Consider the following 19,946-nt stretch of genomic DNA (forward strand, 5'->3'; position numbering starts at 1 on the left):
ATCACCTCCGTAGTGTACACCAATATATGACAGGTTACGATTTAAGACCATAGATTTCCCACAAGTATGTTATGTTTATTTCGGGAGAGTAATAAATTATTATTTTAGAAATAATAAATCAAGTTCCTATCAGATTTGCTCTAATGTTACGGCATTACCTGTACCTGCACTTTACCAAAACATCTCCCATAAAAATCTTAAGAATGCAGATGGCATACTCAGACTGAAATAATTTTAGCAAAAAAAAAAATGTCTTCAGCATTATTGGTAAACAAAATAATACTCACAAACAAGACAAAACGGACATTACAAATCCGAACCTAAATTACGTGCCACATGTAGTTTATTACATTAAGATAAACGATGTAGGTTAAGAAAAATTAATAAAAAAATTCTTTAATTCAATAATTTATTTTAAATTGTACATGCATACACAATAAAATCTGACACTGTATGTATATATATCGCATACATTTTCTCAGTCCTTGCAACATTCATTTCTATTAAAATAAATTATTATATTTCGTTTTAAGAGTGACAAAATGCAACTAATTCATACAGATCACGATACATCAGATCAGGAGTGTAACACCTTAGAGGACCAGAGATGATGCTAGAAACCCATCTTTACAAAATTTATAATGTTTTTTCAAGTAAAATTTTCGTGTAACCTGTACACCGCACTTCTCACACAGAAATTTTACACGGTCAAGATTTCTTCTGCATCCATGCTTTTAATGGATGCGTGTACTTCGTAGTCGCTCAAATCGTTTACCACAGTAGCGGCACTGATACAGATATTCAACGCAATTATCATCGCTTCCTCGATGTTCAACTTGCAAATGAACTTTGCTTTTACAATGCCTAATCAAATTACTTTTGTTTGTGAAATGTACACCACATGGGTCACACGGAAATGTCACACGATTAGCGTTTCTTCTACAGACATGATTTTCATGTCTTCTTGCATGTTGACGGTATTTAAAACTTTTGTCACAGTAACAGCACCGATGTTCGTTAGTCGTTCTTGAATCACCAGTCATTGAAGTTTCCACCGAGGACGAAACGAAGTTCGTAGAGTTTTCCTGTGTAGCCAGCACCACCGGCATTAAAGTCTCTCCTGCTGACGGTATCACGACTGTTGAAGTCTCCTCTTGTGATGACGTCGTCGTCGTTGCCGACGGGATCTGCACCTTCTCCGCCATAGCTGACGTCAGGGTTCCCGTAGTCGATGGTACAACATCCATCAAGTTCGTCGTTTTAGATGGTAAAGATGCCATCGAGTTCACAAGAACAGGTAATTACGCGTCTTATGCATCAGAAGAATCAAACTAGGTGATCCTTACACCGTCGTCGTCGCCAGTAACAAACTGAGCGACCTGCTGTCTAGGACTCGCTTATATACATTCACCGGTTGGAATAATACGCTAGTCAAATCAAGAACCATTTACTATAATACTCGAGTCAATACATCATCCAATGTTATTACTAAAAAAAATTAGGAATTTCAGAAATAAAAGTTTAAATTATATATTGAAACAACTAATCTCTCATCCTACATACACGGTTCATTTAGACTTACTAGAAGGATTAAGAGTCTCTGAACAATGTAACTTTCAGAAACCAAACATAGTTTCAACTACTCAAATTTAAATTTTATTATGTACAGCTACACATAACCTCCAACTGACTCCAAATGTCTACAACACATTTCTAAAATAATTTATACGATACCGGGCTAGGTCCAAAGTCAATTATTTTTGTACCTCTCATCTACAGTTCAGAGGACCTTCAGTGTTGATATAGCTACAGCCAAGACATGTCCAGTACCATACATCTTCAAAGCCTTAAAGTCGATCCTTGTTAAGCCTTACGACAAAAGTCTCCGAAACAAGAGACCTACTCTACAAGTTTACTAGACATTTTAAGCTTGTCATAGCACACATCGATAAAAATCTTCGTAAATAACCCAAAATATTATCAGACCACTAACATTCGATTTATGCACATACAGTAGGTCACCAACATATTCGTCAACACATGACCATTCTACATTAAGCTCCTCACTTACTTATATCAGCCTAATCGACTACACTCAGCACACATAAACTAAAAGAAGTCAAATAACATGCTATTATTTATTTACATTCGAATATTTAACAGCATGCCGACTGCTAATTAAATAAGCCTGACAGTGAACATGTTAGCAAAGTTTACTTTTATATAGGACCAGGAATCCATTGAACCTTCAGAACCTAGCTACACATACACAGTGCTGGATGCAAGGAATTCTACACTCAGTTGTCATCACTGACACTCATATTACATCATAGGCACTTGAGTCAACACTCATTTTCCATCATTAACATTCACACAAATGCAAATTAACCACCATCGACACTCAATTCAACACTCACTTTCCATAATATAAACTCAATTCGCCACTCATTTTCCATAGTCGACACTCAATTCAACACTCATTTTCCATCATCGACACTCAATTCGACACTCATTATCCATAATCCAAACTCAATCCCTCACTCATTTTCCATCATCGGCACTCAATTTCCATCATCGACACCCAATTCGACACCCAGTTTCCATAATCGACACCCAATTCGACACTCATTTTCCATCATCGACACTCAATTTCCATAATCGACATTCAATTCGACACCCAATTTCCATCATCGACACTCAATTTCCATAATCGACATTCAATTCGACACCCAATTTCCATCATTGACACTCAATTCGACACTCATTTTCCATAATCGACACTCAATTCGACACTCAATTTCCATCATCGACACTCATTTTCCATCGATGACACTCAATTCAACACTCATTTTCCGTCATCGATACTTAATTCTACATACTCCTTCCTTCTTCGACACTCATTTTCCATCATCTACATACAGTAAAAACGAAAATCTCCGCACACACACACACACACACACACACACTTACACACACAGAGATATATAATAATATATTCATACTCAACTCAATTCTTTAAAGTAGCAAACACATGAACTTTATTAGGGCATGAATAACGACACATTTTGATAACAATTTTTAAAATTATATTTATATCAAAAAATACAAAAGTATAAAAATTCGTCAGTCAATAAACATTACTAACTTATTATATATACCCTGAAATTCTAAGTTCATCAATAATAGCCCACGTTTCTTTGATAACTGATAAAATTTCGTCATCTTGCGAAACAAGTAAAAGTCGCAACCTGTTCACCAACACGTTCGGGTCTTTCCACGATATATAATCAATTTCACTTGATGACACCATCTTCTTCGATTGTTTGCTGAACATATTCTGAAAATCGTTGTAATAATGATTATGATAATTTGTATCATCATCATCGCTGCTGTCCACATCTTTATCAAACACACTGACATGTTCATCTTGCATATCCCAGTATTTCTAATTTTTTTACATTGGAGTACCGTCATTGGCATCAAGCTTACTTGCTAATTTTCCAAAAAAAAAATATTCCAAAGTCCGTAGAAGTCTACGATAAGACGTCTTGTCACTTTTTCTGGAGATGTTACTTTCATTATCTTCTACCTTACTTATATCTCCAACACCATTTAAGCTATATCCTTTCTCAAGACCTGGAGAGATTTTAACACAATCGCTTTTAAGACTAGGTCGATCAATTTCATTGTAAGACATACTGTCCCCCGAGCATATCGTAACCATCTATGTACTTTATCTCCTGGACGAGCTTGGCTTTACAAGTTTTATAGTGTCTTTTTAAATTCTCTCCTCGTGTCATCCGCCTACCACACTTGCCACAACTTAGTATTTGACGGAATGGACTTTTAACACAATCGTTCTTTTCATGTCTACAAGCATTATAGCTTTTATCAAAGTATTTGCTACAGTATGTACAATGTCCTTCAGATCGAGATCGATATTTGAGTATCGTACCTTCACTAGACTGTACGTACTCCATTATGGTTGAATAGCCACTAAAAGTATTATTTAGGTACTTCGTATTTTTATGTATGAATATTCATCAATTATTTACGAAAAAAGATTTTTTTTCTCATTTTGACTAAAAAACTCATGTTCCACGTAGTTTTACTACCCACCTTCGTATTTCCTCATATGTTATGTTGTAAAAGCAGCCAAAGTTGGTTGTAGGTTACGGAATGCTCACTCACGATCTGTTGAAAAAGGTGTGCTTCCCTAGATCTCAAGAGGAAGAACATTGACCTTATTTAAAAATTAGTGAATAATATCATGGCCTAGCAAGAATCACAAGATAATCTATTCACATATTAGCAATCATCATGTATCAGTTGTCTGTATATGCAGTCTTTGTTGTCTGTATAAGTAGACAATGTTTTGTGTGGGATGCGGTATGCTCCCTAACGATCGCAACAGAAGGAGGGCTTCGCTATGAACTCAGGGGGGAAGGGAAATCTTCGTGTGTGATAGCTTTTCCCATTTGTTTCAAGACATAGTAATCGTCTGATTAATGAACTTTGGTTTTTATGTGATTTCCACCTGTTAAAATTATTTTTTAAGTGTTGATTTGATAATATGACTTCGGAAATTTATACGAAACTCTGAATAAAATTACCTGTCTTAGACACCAAGGACAATACAGTTTGTCTTTCATGTTAATGCTTCTCAGCTGTCTCAAAGCATATTATTTGTTTGAGTAAAGTTATTATTTTTTAAATCCACCTTCATAAAAATATTGTAAGTGCTGATTTATTGACAGAATTTCACTGATTAAATGTAACTCTGAATAGAAATGACATGACTCAGTAAGTAAAAAATTCTTCATGCAGAGATAGATCTCTCACAAATAATCTGAAGCACTCGGTGAAAACCATCAGATGTCTAGTTAGGTATAATCAGAAACACTTGGAGAAAGCCATCAATATAATAACAAGAATAATCTGAAGCACTCGGTGAAAACCATCAGATGTCTAGTTAGGTATAATCAGAAACACTTGGAGAAAGCCATCAATATAATAACAAGAATAATCTGAAGCACTCGGAGAAATCCATCAGATGTCTAGTTAGGTATAATCAGAAGCACCCGGAGAAAACCATCATAATATTGACAAGAATAATCAGGAGCACACGGAGAAAACCACCATAATATCGACAAGAATAATCAGGAGCACACAGAAAACCACCATAATATTAACAATAATAATCGGAAGCACACGGAGAAAACCACCATAATATCGACAAGAATAATCGGAAGCACACAGAGAAAACCACCAAGAGTTTTCTTTGATATCATAAAAATACAGAAAAAAAATATTTAAAAATAAAAATAAATTAATAAAAAATTTTAAATGACAAAAATAAATAAATAAATAAATAAATAAACAAATTCTGGCTTGTACTAGAACTATATCTTTGCTCAATAATGAGAAGTTCACAAGCTAGCAGAATCTGTTTATTTATTTATTTATTTATTTTTGTAATTTAAAATTTTTTATCAATTTATTTTTATTTTTAAATATTTTTTTTTCTGTAATTTTATGATATCAAAGAAATTTGTGGTGGTTTTCTCTGTGTGCTTCCGATTATTCTTGTCGATATTATGGTGGTTTTCTCCGTGTGCTTCCGATTATTATTGTTAATATTATGGTGGTTTTCTGTGTGCTCCTGATTATTCTTGTCGATATTATGGTGGTTTTCTCCGTGTGCTCCTGATTATTCTTGTCAATATTATGATGGTTTTCTCCGGGTGCTTCTGATTATACCTAACTAGACATCTGATGGATTTCTCCGAGTGCTTCAGATTATTCTTGTTATTATATTGATGGCTTTCTCCAAGTGTTTCTGATTATACCTAACTAGACATCTGATGGTTTTCACCGAGTGCTTCAGATTATTCTTGTTATTATATTGATGGCTTTCTCCAAGTGTTTCTGATTATACCTAACTAGACATCTGATGGTTTTCACCGAGTGCTTCAGATTATTTGTGAGAGATCTATCTCTGCATGAAGAATTTTTTACTTACTGAGTCATGTCATTTCTATTCAGAGTTACATTTAATCAGTGAAATTCTGTCAATAAATCAGCACTTACAATATTTTTATGAAGGTGGATTTAAAAAATAATAACTTTACTCAAACAAATAATATGCTTTGAGACAGCTGAGAAGCATTAACATGAAAGACAAACTGTATTGTCCTTGGTGTCTAAGACAGGTAATTTTATTCAGAGTTTCGTATAAATTTCCGAAGTCATATTATCAAATCAACACTTAAAAAATAATTTTAACAGGTGGAAATCACATAAAAACCAAAGTTCATTAATCAGACGATTACTATGTCTTGAAACAAATGGGAAAAGCTATCACACACGAAGATTTCCCTTCCCCCCTGAGTTCTAGCGAAGCCCTCCTTCTGTTGCGATCGTTAGGGAGCATCCCGCATCCCACACAAAACATTGTCTACTTATACAGACAACAGAGACTGCATATACAGACAACTGATACATGATGATTGCTAATATGTGAATAGATTATCTTGTGATTCTTGCTAGGCCATGATATTATTCACTAATTTTTAAATAAGGTCAATGTTCTTCCTCTTGAGATCTAGGGAAGCACACCTTTTTCAACAGATCGTGAGTGAGCATTCCGTAACCTACAACCAACTTTGGATGCTTTTACGACATAACATATGAGGAAATATGAAGGTGGGTAGTAAAACTACGTGGAACATGAGTTTTTTAGTCAAAATGAGAAAAAAAATCTTTTTTCGTAAATAATTGATGAATGTTCATACATAAAAATACGAAGTACCTAAATAATACTTTTAGTGGCTATTCAACCATAATGGAGTACGTACAGTCTAGTGAAGGTACGATACTCAAATATCGATCTCGATCTGAAGGACATTGTACATACTGTAGCAAATACTTTGATAAAAGCTATAATGCTTGTAGACATGAAAAGAACGATTGTGTTAAAAGTCCATTCCGTCAAATACTAAGTTGTGGCAAGTGTGGTAGGCGGATGACACGAGGAGAGAATTTAAAAAGACACTATAAAACTTGTAAAGCCAAGCTCGTCCAGGAGATAAAGTACATAGATGGTTACGATATGCTCGGGGGACAGTATGTCTTACAATGAAATTGATCGACCTAGTCTTAAAAGCGATTGTGTTAAAATCTCTCCAGGTCTTGAGAAAGGATATAGCTTAAATGGTGTTGGAGATATAAGTAAGGTAGAAGATAATGAAAGTAACATCTCCAGAAAAAGTGACAAGACGTCTTATCGTAGACTTCTACGGACTTTGGAATATTTTTTTTTTGGAAAATTAGCAAGTAAGCTTGATGCCAATGACGGTACTCCAATGTAAAAAAATTAGAAATACTGGGATATGCAAGATGAACATGTCAGTGTGTTTGATAAAGATGTGGACAGCAGCGATGATGATGATACAAATTATCATAATCATTATTACAACGATTTTCAGAATATGTTCAGCAAACAATCGAAGAAGATGGTGTCATCAAGTGAAATTGATTATATATCGTGGAAAGACCCGAACGTGTTTGTGAACAGGTTGCGACTTTTACTTGTTTCGCAAGATGACGAAATTTTATCAGTTATCAAAGAAACGTGGGCTATTATTGATGAACTTAGAATTTCAGGGTATATATAATAAGTTAGTAATGTTTATTGACTGACGAATTTTTATACTTTTGTATTTTTTGATATAAATATAATTTTAAAAATTGTTATCAAAATGTGTCGTTATTCATGCCCTAATAAAGTTCATGTGTTTGCTACTTTAAAGAATTGAGTTGAGTATGAATATATTATTATATATCTCTGTGTGTGTAAGTGTGTGTGTGTGTGTGTGTGTGCGGAGATTTTCGTTTTTACTGTATGTAGATGATGGAAAATGAGTGTCGAAGAAGGAAGGAGTATGTAGAATTAAGTATCGATGACGGAAAATGAGTGTTGAATTGAGTGTCATCGATGGAAAATGAGTGTCGATGATGGAAATTGAGTGTCGAATTGAGTGTCGATTATGGAAAATGAGTGTCGAATTGAGTGTCAATGATGGAAATTGGGTGTCGAATTGAATGTCGATTATGGAAATTGAGTGTCGATGATGGAAATTGGGTGTCGAATTGAATGTCGATTATGGAAATTGAGTGTCGATGATGGAAAATGAGTGTCGAATTGGGTGTCGATTATGGAAACTGGGTGTCGAATTGGGTGTCGGTGATGGAAATTGAGTGCCGATGATGGAAAATGAGTGAGGGATTGAGTTTGGATTATGGATAATGAGTGTCGAATTGAGTGTCGATGATGGAAAATGAGTGTTGAATTGAGTGTCGACTATGGAAAATGAGTGGCGAATTGAGTTTATATTATGGAAAGTGAGTGTTGAATTGAGTGTCGATGGTGGTTAATTTGCATTTGTGTGAATGTTAATGATGGAAAATGAGTGTTGACTCAAGTGCCTATGATGTAATATGAGTGTCAGTGATGACAACTGAGTGTAGAATTCCTTGCATCCAGCACTGTGTATGTGTAGCTAGGTTCTGAAGGTTCAATGGATTCCTGGTCCTATATAAAAGTAAACTTTGCTAACATGTTCACTGTCAGGCTTATTTAATTAGCAGTCGGCATGCTGTTAAATATTCGAATGTAAATAAATAATAGCATGTTATTTGACTTCTTTTAGTTTATGTGTGCTGAGTGTAGTCGATTAGGCTGATATAAGTAAGTGAGGAGCTTAATGTAGAATGGTTATGTGTTGACGAATATGTTGGTGACCTACTGTATGTGCATAAATCGAATGTTAGTGGTCTGATAATATTTTGGGTTATTTACGAAGATTTTTATCGATGTGTGCTATGACAAGCTTAAAATGTCTAGTAAACTTGTAGAGTAGGTCTCTTGTTTCGGAGACTTTTGTCGTAAGGCTTAACAAGGATCGACTTTAAGGCTTTGAAGATGTATGGTACTGGACATGTCTTGGCTGTAGCTATATCAACACTGAAGGTCCTCTGAACTGTAGATGAGAGGTACAAAAATAATTGACTTTGGACCTAGCCCGGTATCGTATAAATTATTTTAGAAATGTGTTGTAGACATTTGGAGTCAGTTGGAGGTTATGTGTAGCTGTACATAATAAAATTTAAATTTGAGTAGTTGAAACTATGTTTGGTTTCTGAAAGTTACATTGTTCAGAGACTCTTAATCCTTCTAGTAAGTCTAAATGAACCGTGTATGTAGGATGAGAGATTAGTTGTTTCAATATATAATTTAAACTTTTATTTCTGAAATTCCTAATTTTTTTTAGTAATAACATTGGATGATGTATTGACTCGAGTATTATAGTAAATGGTTCTTGATTTGACTAGCGTATTATTCCAACCGGTGAATGTATATAAGCGAGTCCTAGACAGCAGGTCGCTCAGTTTGTTACTGGCGACGACGACGGTGTAAGGATCACCTAGTTTGATTCTTCTGATGCATAAGACGCGTAATTACCTGTTCTTGTGAACTCGATGGCATCTTTACCATCTAAAACGACGAACTTGATGGATGTTGTACCATCGACTACGGGAACCCTGACGTCAGCTATGGCGGAGAAGGTGCAGATCCCGTCGGCAACGACGACGACGTCATCACAAGAGGAGACTTCAACAGTCGTGATACCGTCAGCAGGAGAGACTTTAATGCCGGTGGTGCTGGCTACACAGGAAAACTCTACGAACTTCGTTTCGTCCTCGGTGGAAACTTCAATGACTGGTGATTCAAGAACGACTAACGAACATCGGTGCTGTTACTGTGACAAAAGTTTTAAATACCGTCAACATGCAAGAAGACATGAAAATCATGTCTGTAGAAGAAACGCTAATCGTGTGACATTTCCGTGTGACCCATGTGGTGTACATTTCACAAACAAAAGTAATTTGATTAGGCATTGTAAAAGCAAAGTTCATTTGCAAGTTGAACATCGAGGAAGCGATGATAATTGCGATGAATATCTGTATCAGTGCCGCTACTGTGGTAAACGATTTGAGCGACTACGAAGTACACGCATCCATTAAAAGCATGGATGCAGAAGAAATCTTGACCGTGTAAAATTTCTGTGTGAGAAGTGCGGTGTACAGGTTACACGAAAATTTTACTTGAAAAAACATTATAAATTTTGTAAAGATGGGTTTCTAGCATCATCTCTGGTCCTCTAAGGTGTTACACTCCTGATCTGATGTATCGTGATCTGTATGAATTAGTTGCATTTTGTCACTCTTAAAACGAAATATAATAATTTATTTTAATAGAAATGAATGTTGCAAGGACTGAGAAAATTTATGCGATATATATACATACAGTGTCAGATTTTATTGTGTATGCATGTACAATTTAAAATAAATTATTGAATTAAAGAATTTTTTTATTAATTTTTCTTAACCTACATCGTTTATCTTAATGTAATAAACTACATGTGGCACGTAATTTAGGTTCGGATTTGTAATGTCCGTTTTGTCTTGTTTGTGAGTATTATTTTGTTTACCAATAATGCTGAAGACATTTTTTTTTTGCTAAAATTATTTCAGTCTGAGTATGCCATCTGCATTCTTAAGATTTTTATGGGAGATGTTTTGGTAAAGTGCAGGTACAGGTAATGCCGTAACATTAGAGCAAATCTGATAGGAACTTGATTTATTATTTCTAAAATAATAATTTATTACTCTCCCGAAATAAACATAACATACTTGTGGGAAATCTATGGTCTTAAATCGTAACCTGTCATATATTGGTGTACACTACGGAGGTGATATTAAAAAATTGAATAATGTTAATCAATTGCGTACACTTCGAAGTAATCTGGTGCACTGGCTGGGCTGTAACAGTAAGATTCTGGATACTTGGTAAGCGATTATTCGTCCGAATTACTCGCACATTCGTACTGATTACTAACATGAATTTAGGGTTCACGAAAAAAATGTATACTAGCCGGGGTCATGATTTAAAATATTTTGCCGCTTATAATTATCAGAGTATTGAGTATGGTATGTAAAGTTCGGCTCCTCTTGTATATGTGCTACACATTTATTTTTGTAGGTAGCAAGATATACATTCGTAGGCTGATTTTCTGCTTTGGTTCGGTGATGTATACTTTGAAGTGGTTCCAGCAAGTACTTTACGTATGCTGGATTATGATTTCACTGGAGTTTTACGTGTACTGAGTTGGAAGGCTAGTGATGAGATGTATGCATGTCTTGAACAAAACATATGAGTGTCGCAGCATTCTGCAAGCTTGCAATTCCCGCGCGAGGGGTCAATGTTCATTTGCAGGTGATGGTAGGCGTGTCTCGATCGAGAAGTCTCTGCCTCTATCCTTGAGAATTTTTTTTTTTTTGCGGTTGACGTGCTTGAATTTATGTACTTTTGACTAGTCGCACGTGAATAAGTTTAAATTCGTATGCATTGGAACATATTTTCTACATGAGGTAAGAAAAATACATAGATGCTTCAATGACTGAGATAGGTATCGAACACATGGTTCTTACCCTATGAGTGACTAGCACTTGTTTGACCTATCTCCACTAACCCTCGTTTACTTTGTGATATAGATGGGACATGGTTGTTTTCAGACAGATGCTGGTTAAAATGCCTTGGACAAAGTGTCCTTTGTAGAAATTACTATGTGTGGTAATTATTTTAGTCGAAGTAATAATTTAATAAGACATGTAAAAATGACGTGAAGGTTTTTTTTTGTGTAAACAAATTAATGATAGTATGGATATGTATGTAGAAATGGTGGTATACCACATCTCTTGAAGAACACTGCATGGTATATAATGAAAGACTCTTGGGCTCAAGAAACTATACCTACTGAAGGTGAAAGGGATGAAGCGGTTCCTATGATTAAATGAAAGGAACTTTGATGATTTTTTTCTATATACTAAGATGATTTAATTGGGTTAGGGATGATGGGTTAAAGGATTAAATAATATAACTGTACACACTAGCTTTTACAGAAAATGAGAATGGAGCTCACAAGATCATAGATTGCGGGTAAATCACTGACAACTGAAATGTGGAAACGATATCATAAAATGAGTGATATTGATGCAGCTCATGGTAATATTGATGACAGCTACGAAGATGGTGTCTTTACGTCTGTGATAGTGACACGGACGCGGAGATTTTAAGACATATAATATTATTAATATAGAAATGATGTAAGCCGTAGCACGCCGATCGTGACGAGAAACAAATATTGAAGGATGCTGATGGTTTCGGGAAGACTGAAACTATTGGAAGTATCAACACCTTGAAATGTGAAAATACACTCAAGTCTATATTTAGCAGATACTCCATACTTTGTAAAAATAATGGACTCCTAGAAAGGAAGCATGAAGGCGATGCAGACACTTCGACATCGACGATAACGAGTTCTTATACGGTAATCTGGGTGAAGACGATGCCTTCTACGGTGATTGCTACAGTGACTCTGAAGCTGGCGACGTGATCGAAGACTGTGATGCAGAACCTAAAGCTGTCAAGACCGAAGAATGTGGTGGTGTCCTGAGACCGAAGCGATAGAAACGTCGTGATATAATAAATAAATCTGATCAAGCTTGTGATGATCACTGGCTCGATGATGAAAGTAACCCTGAGGTTGGTGTTAAAACGGAGGACAGCAGAGATCAGAATATTTATAATAAACGTGCAAGGATGATGGTGGCAGAAGAGATTGATTCCACATCATGGAAAGATCCAAACATATTGGTTGACCGGCTAAGACTGATGGTGGCATCTGTTCGTAGAGGAAACTACTCGCATATCGTGGAAGTATCGACCATACTTAAAGAACTTCGGAACGCTGGCTCCATACATTAATTATTTGATTAACTGTCATGTGTGTACTAATGAAAAATAAAATGAATTATTTATATTTTAAAAAAGTATGTTTTATTTCTTGTATCCTGATTTCCAAATAAGTCTGTGTTTCCGCTACTGTATGTGTAATCATTCCGTTTCCTGTGTGTACTGTGTGTACATTCCGATTTCCTGTGTGTACTTTCGTTTTCCTGTTTGTACATTTCGTTTTCCTGTGTGTACATTTCGTTTTCCTGTGTGTACATTTCGTTTTCCTGTTTGTACATTTCCTTTTCCTGTTTGTACATTTCCTTTTCCTGTTTGTACATTTCGTTTTCCTGTTTGTACATTTCGTTTTCCTGTTTGTACATTTCGTTTTCCTGTTTGTACATTTCGTTTTCCTGTTTGTACATTTCGTTTTCCTGTGTGTACATTTAGTTTTCCTGTGTGTACATTTCGTTTTACTGTGTGTACATTTCGTTTTCCTGTTTGTACATTTCGTTTTCCTGTTTGTACATTTCGTTTTCCTGTGTGTACATTTCGTTTTCCTGTGTGTACGTCCCGTTTCCTGTGTGTACTGTGTGTACGTTCCGTTTTCCTGTGTGTACATTCCGTTTCTTGTGTGTACTGTGTGTACGTTCCGATTTCCCGTGTGTACATTTCGTTTTCCTGTGTGTACTTTTCGTTTTCCTGTTTGTACATTTCGTTTTCCTGTTTGTACATTTCGTTTTCCTGTGTGTACGTTCCGTTTCCTGTGTGTACTGTGTGTACATTCCGATTTCCCGTGTGTACATTTCGTTTTACTGTGTGTACTTTTCGTTTTTCTGTGTGTACTTTCGTTTTCCTGTTTGTACATTTCGTTTTCCTGTTTGTACATTTCGTTTTCCTGTGTGTACGTTCCGTTTCCTGTGTGTACTGTGTGTACATTCCGCTTTCCTTTGTGTACGTTTCGTTTTACTGTGTGTACTTTTCGTTTTCCTGTGTGTACTGTGTGTACCTACATTGCGTGTTGGAGCCGAGTAGACTTGTATCCATGTAGCTTCATAGACATGTAGTTTCGTAGCCATGCGGTCTTTTAGTCATGCAGTCTCTCAGCCATGTATAACTCGGAACCAGCTAGATCCTTTTAGACTTGTAGCCTTGTAGCCTCGTAGTCTCTTAGACTCGTAGCATTGTGGCCCAATATCATTGGAGCTGTTGAAAGAAAAGGTAGTTGGAGCATTTGGAGCTGTTGGAGCCATTTGGAGCATTTGGAGCCATTTGGAGCTAGGAAGTAGTCGTTGCACGTCTATGCAGGGCTAAATGTTTATACGATTGCTGGCTTTCGCAAGTGATCCTGTAGTAGGATAGAAATTGTGTAATAAATATTATGTTTGTAAAAGACTTTGTGGTGTTTTATTTCTCGAACCTTACGCTTTTCTGGTATTTAAATTAAATTTATTTTAGCTTCTTCCAGGATCGTGCCAAGGACCTTAGACGACCTAATTAATCAGTATATTGTTTGCAAATTTATTTAATGAATTTTTAACTTTTTCCGAATCTCTAGCATTAATTTTATGAATTTCCAATATGGTGGTCTTGATGGCTGATAGGATGATGGTAGTAGAGGATTTAAAGTCTCTTTAAGAATGTTGAACATGGTTTATTGAAGTTATTATATTTTTCCATAAAATTAAACATTATTGCATCGTTCGAGTATCGAACCAAGGACTGGAGCGGATCGAGTCAATATGTAAGTTAATGAGTGATTTTTTTGATGAATTTTGGATTTTTTCCCGCTTTTCTAGCTACATTATTACATGATTTCAAGATGGCGGCCGAATTTCAAGATGGCGGGGGGCACCTCCAAAATAAATGATTACTGCACTGTAGCGGGTTAGAATAAAACTAACCAGATGGAAATGTACTCTATAATACAAGTACACGCACAAGATGGTGTACTCCAGCATGTGGTCGCTCCTGGTAGCATGTACTGAACATAAAATGTCGTATCCATGATGGTCGACAAGGACAAAGTCAAGGTCAAATTTCAAGGTCAAGGTCAAATTTCAAGGTCAAGGTCAAATTTCAAGGTCAAGGTCAAATTTCAAGGTCAAGGTCAAATTTCAAGGTCAAGGTCAAATTTCAAGGTCAAGGTTAAATTTCAAGGTCAAGGTTAAATTTCAAGGTCAAGGTCAAATTTCAAGGTCAAGGTCAAAGTTCAAGGACAAGGTCAAAGTTCAAGGTTAAGGTCAAAGGCCAAGGTCAAATTTCAAGGTCAACAGTTGAGGACAAAAGTATGGTGACCAGATAATTGTACTACATGGTATCGGCACACTCTAGCAGACGAAAACAAGATGGTGGTCTCCAGCGGATGAATACAAGATGGCGGACATGATGTCATACCAGTTGATGATATATACCTTGGTACTGGTGGTGGTAGATCAGTCTAGGTAGCTTTCATGGAGGAAGGATCGACCGTTTACTCTCGTCGGGAATCGAACCAAGGACGTACATCGATATAATCAAACAGAATTCAAATACATTAATTTTTTGATGAATTTTGGAATTTTTTACATTAAAATCGGATAATAAATAAAGATTTTCAAGATGGCGTCCATATTTCAAGATGGCGGACATGACGTCATACTAGGTGAAGATATGTATACTTTGACATAAGTGGTGGGGGTCAGTCTGCTAGCACCCACCTAGGGGGAAGGATCGGTGGCCATTTTTTTTTGCCCTCACCGGGTTCGAACCGAGGACTCCGAACTCCGTGTCGTAAAAGTATATTTTTTATAAGTATTTTATTAAAATTTTATTATTTGAATTTTTTTTATAATTTTTAAAAATTTTTTCATTAAAATCGGATAATAACTAAAAAAGTTAAAGATGGCGGCCGTAACGGAAAATGCAACGGTGACGTCATCGTCCAATATGGCGGAAAACACAATGCCGGAATTTTCGAGAACACAATGACGTCATCCAAGATGGCGGATCCAAGATGGCGGATCCAAAATGGCCGCCGGGGTCAAGGTCAAGGTCAAGGTCAAGGTCACAACCATCCAAGATGGCCGCCGTGACGTCACAATCCAAGATGGCGGACACCGGCTCCTCAGGCTCCTCAGCCAGAAGCCAGTCCCAGTATGCCCATTCCTATACTACTGCTGCTCTTAAAAGTAGACAACCTAAATGTTGTGTTGCTTAAAGGGTATTGACCATCTGATAGAAAACATCAGCAGGGCATACACAAGAGTAACACGTATTATCAAGTGCCTAGTTTGTAAGATGATTGTTTTTATTTTTTTCCTTAGTTTTTATGTGCTGCTGAAAGCTGGGTGGTTGGTAAGTTTAGCCACCCACCACCAGGGTTGCTTGCATCCCTGGTTTACAAGAACCAGAAGTGAATTAAAATACGCAAGTATATCTCGCGTCTAAGTGCTCCATGGTAGACTTTTCTACTCTCGCAAACTCTTCATCCATAACATCCTCTGACTTCTGTATTCTCCTACACTATTAATGCGTGCTAATTGCACCTCTCATGTCTGTGCCCAGGGTTTTCTTTGAGTCTATGCAGGTTTTCGTGTATAATATAGTTTCAATCTATAGTTAAGTTAGGGGAGCTAGTCATGGCATTAATCGCTGCCATGGCTCGCTTATTACTGAACAACTACAAGATGCATGTGATTTTCCCCCTGCATGGCTAATTCCAACATGACTGTGTATAGTTTTCACCTGAGACGCACCTAGGTCCCTCCCTAATCCGGACCCTTTCTGTAGAATACACTAAGTTTTAATTAGGTTAAAAAAGTTTCCCCATGTTTGCAGGCCATCCCAACGTGAAGCTGTTCATCATGCAAGGAGGACTTCAGAGCTTGGAGGAGGCCGTACACTCAGGAGTTCCCCTCATAGCTATCCCCTTCTTCTCGGACCAGGACTACAACACCAAGAGGATAGTGGAGAAGGGGATAGGCTTGAAACTGGACATCACCGAAGTCAGCAAAGAGAAGATACTGCACGTTTTGACGACTGTCTTGGGGAACAGCAGGTAAGGGCTAGGCTTTAATGTTTCGGTATTTTATGTTAGTTTCAGGCAAGTAGTAAGAAAATTAATCTTTTACAGTAGACTACAAATACAAGTAAATCAAGTCGACTCTTGTGTTTTTTGAAATACTTCGTGTTTAATATTCTTTCTGATAGCGTATCAGATGACTAATATTTCGTGTTTGGCAGGTTTTTACTGTGTTTAGGGAACTGCCGTATGGTCCCATCATCAGGAAGTGATCGTGTTAATGATGGAAATTATAATACATATTTATTAATCATCAGGCGTGATCAGGCATCATTCTCGCAGTGTTTTTGGTGTTATAATATGGCGATGGTGAGGTGTTCCAAAACTCCTTCGAGTGCTTCAAAATAGTCTATAACATGAACTTCATTGATGTAAGAAGGACACAAGTCCACTTAATTGGTGTGTATTCAGGACATAAAAATAATTAATTTAATGTTTTGAGGATAATGGTTTTTGTAAACAAATTTTTGGCGGCATTCGGTGGGAGATCTCTTATGAGTAAAAACATAGCATTTGGGTTCAGGAGGCTGTGAGTTCGAATACCCTTCAATCCATCCTGAGTTATATGGTTTCCCTTTATCCCTCCAGGTTAAAAGTTTGAATTTAATATTAATCATTTTTTAAATTCCTTTCCAACACTTTTGTAACTGGTCGTCGTCAGTAGCGGATCCAGAGGGGGGGCTAAGGGGCTCAAGGGCCCCCCCCCCCCCAAAAAGCATCTGGGTCCACTATTGTTTTAGTGTTTGCCATTATAAAGCCTAGCCTCAGCTGGGTCAAGCCCCTCCCAAACCAAAATCCTGGATCCCCCACTGCTCGTCGTCATAAGTTCAATACAGAGGATATGTCACTAAATACAACTTCAATATTCTGGGGTCATAGGATGAACATGCGGAGGGGTACATGTGTCCAATATGGCTGTGACTTTGGCCTCGTCACAACACGCCGTATCCCGACCACTCGCAGCCACACGCAGCCACACGCAGCCACACGCAGCCACACGCAGCCACACGCAGCCACTCGCAGCCACACGCAGCCACACGCTGGCGGTGCTCGTGCGCAGTTTCCGCGAGAACGCGAGGCGCCTGTCCGCGGTGATGGCGGACCAGCAGATGGCGCCCCTGGAGCGCGCGGTCTGGTGGACGGAGTACGTGCTGCGGCACAGAGGCGCGGCCCACCTGCGCAGCGCTGCGGTCGGCATGCCGTGGTACCAGTACCTGCTCCTTGACGTGGCGGGCTTCCTGCTCGCGTGCGCCCTGCTGGCCGCCCTGCTGCTGTGGAGGACATGCGGCCGGGTGCTGCGCCGACCGTAGCCCTTCCACCTCCGACACCATCCAATACGCTCTGCAGGGTTAGCGCGACAAGTTGGTCGACTTGAGTCACCATCAAATAGTTTGCATGTAGGATGGGCTGTAAAGTGTGTTGGATGTTGGGTGCGACCGGCTAATCACAATCGTGCCTAGTGAAAACGGAAATTACATCCGTTTCCGTCACAACGAATTTTTTTTAAAATGACTAATGAATAGGCGATTAAAGAGTTTATAAAATAACTAAAATATTGTTAATATGAATTTCTTTGGAGAAATAATTTTATTTGTGAAAAAGAAATAATCTTTATATAACTTTGAAAGATCACTGCACATTTATTGTGTTATGTTATGAATATTATTTATTTAACATTTTTAATGCAAAAAAAATCATAATACTTACGTATAGATATTCGGTCCAGCACTGTCACACATAAGTTAATTTTAAAATGAGATTAAAATTGAAAGTTTGAGATATCTCAGGTCACAAATAAACTTTGATAGTATGACATGATTTGAAACGTATGTGATGTTATTTTTCCAAATTTATTTGATGGAGAAAAATGGAACCCATTTTTCGTACAATACTCTACCGTCAAATATAGTTGGAGACAAATATTGACAAGGTCACAGAGTCTTAAGGAAGAGTTCTGTGATGCAAGCGAAACAATTCTTCATCGCAGGTTTTTCGTGCCCAAGAACACAAAATAATGTATGTCCATTAAATAATTTCCCAGTTATAAATTTCCCATTGTATCAAATTTAAGGGTTGTAGAGTGATTCTTCAAGGTCACAATTAAAGAGTAACTCACTTTTAGATGAGTGCATGCGCGAGTACTGCATTGTTGTTTTCTCGCTAGCAGCATCACCTACGGAAACTGGCGACCCCTGAGCGTAAATTGTTTTTTTTTCTTCTGTAATTTACTAAGAGTGAATCTGTGATTTCAACCCTCCCCAATGGAATCTATTTTTACGAGAGTGGTTGAACGTTAAAATCCCTTACAGTTGGATTGCTCGTAATGGACGACACGATAGAGCTTTTTTTCCGCTAGCTTCCACGATTACCTGACATAACTTTTTTCGATATTTTTCCTTTGGGATTTTATAAAAGATAGTTTGTACGTTATGCTGCTACATAATGATATTCCAGAGTTGTGACACATAATTGAAGAGTCTATTGCTTCTATTTCTCCGGACATTTTAACCAAAGTGGGGGGAAAATGGGAATTTAGGTAGGATGCGTGCCGTACAACTAAAGGTGCACATATTAAACATTTATAAGAAAATTTAAGTTAGAATACCTTTAATTTGTTGTATAATTTGTTGTAAATTCTGTAAATTAAACTGTTATAACATACCATATAAACAGGGACATTCTTTTATTGTGTTAATCCCCAAGTGTTCTCTTAAATGCATTATTCAATAGTTCATGAAAATCCCAGGAAGCTGCTTGGGGTGGGCCAGGGGGAGTACAAGTAAACCCGAGGCGAACATGAGAGCAAACATTAAGCAAATTTAAATTACTCTCAAAAAGAGAGAGAATAAAGTGGATCGGATTGTTATTCAGTTACATTTGTAAAATATGGCTTATTTCAAAGCTTACCATGTTTATTTTGCATTCTAGTTTTTATTATTTCCATTTGATACTGGTTTAGTACACGTTAATTTTCTTTCGCTTAACAGTGTTAGTTACATAATATCGCAGATGGAAAATTTATCTTTT

General features: G+C 37.1%; 1 protein-coding gene across 1 annotated transcript in view; it reads left to right on the plus strand.

The window, feature by feature from the left end:
* The window catches only part of LOC134527607 (UDP-glycosyltransferase UGT5-like), a 344,034-nt gene extending 324,445 nt beyond the window's left edge, over window positions 1-19,589 (plus strand). The window contains exons 4-5 of the mRNA XM_063360446.1: window positions 16,676-16,895; window positions 17,980-19,589. Coding sequence (XP_063216516.1) covers window positions 16,676-16,895; window positions 17,980-18,229 — 470 coding nt within the window. The 3' untranslated portion in view covers window positions 18,230-19,589. The remainder of the gene's footprint in view (window positions 1-16,675; window positions 16,896-17,979) is intronic.
* Window positions 19,590-19,946: the final 357 nt, after the last annotated feature.

The sequence above is a fragment of the Bacillus rossius genome, chromosome 1 (genome assembly GCF_032445375.1).
Source record: "Bacillus rossius redtenbacheri isolate Brsri chromosome 1, Brsri_v3, whole genome shotgun sequence".
In the NCBI taxonomy this organism is placed as follows: Eukaryota; Metazoa; Arthropoda; class Insecta; order Phasmatodea; family Bacillidae; genus Bacillus; species Bacillus rossius.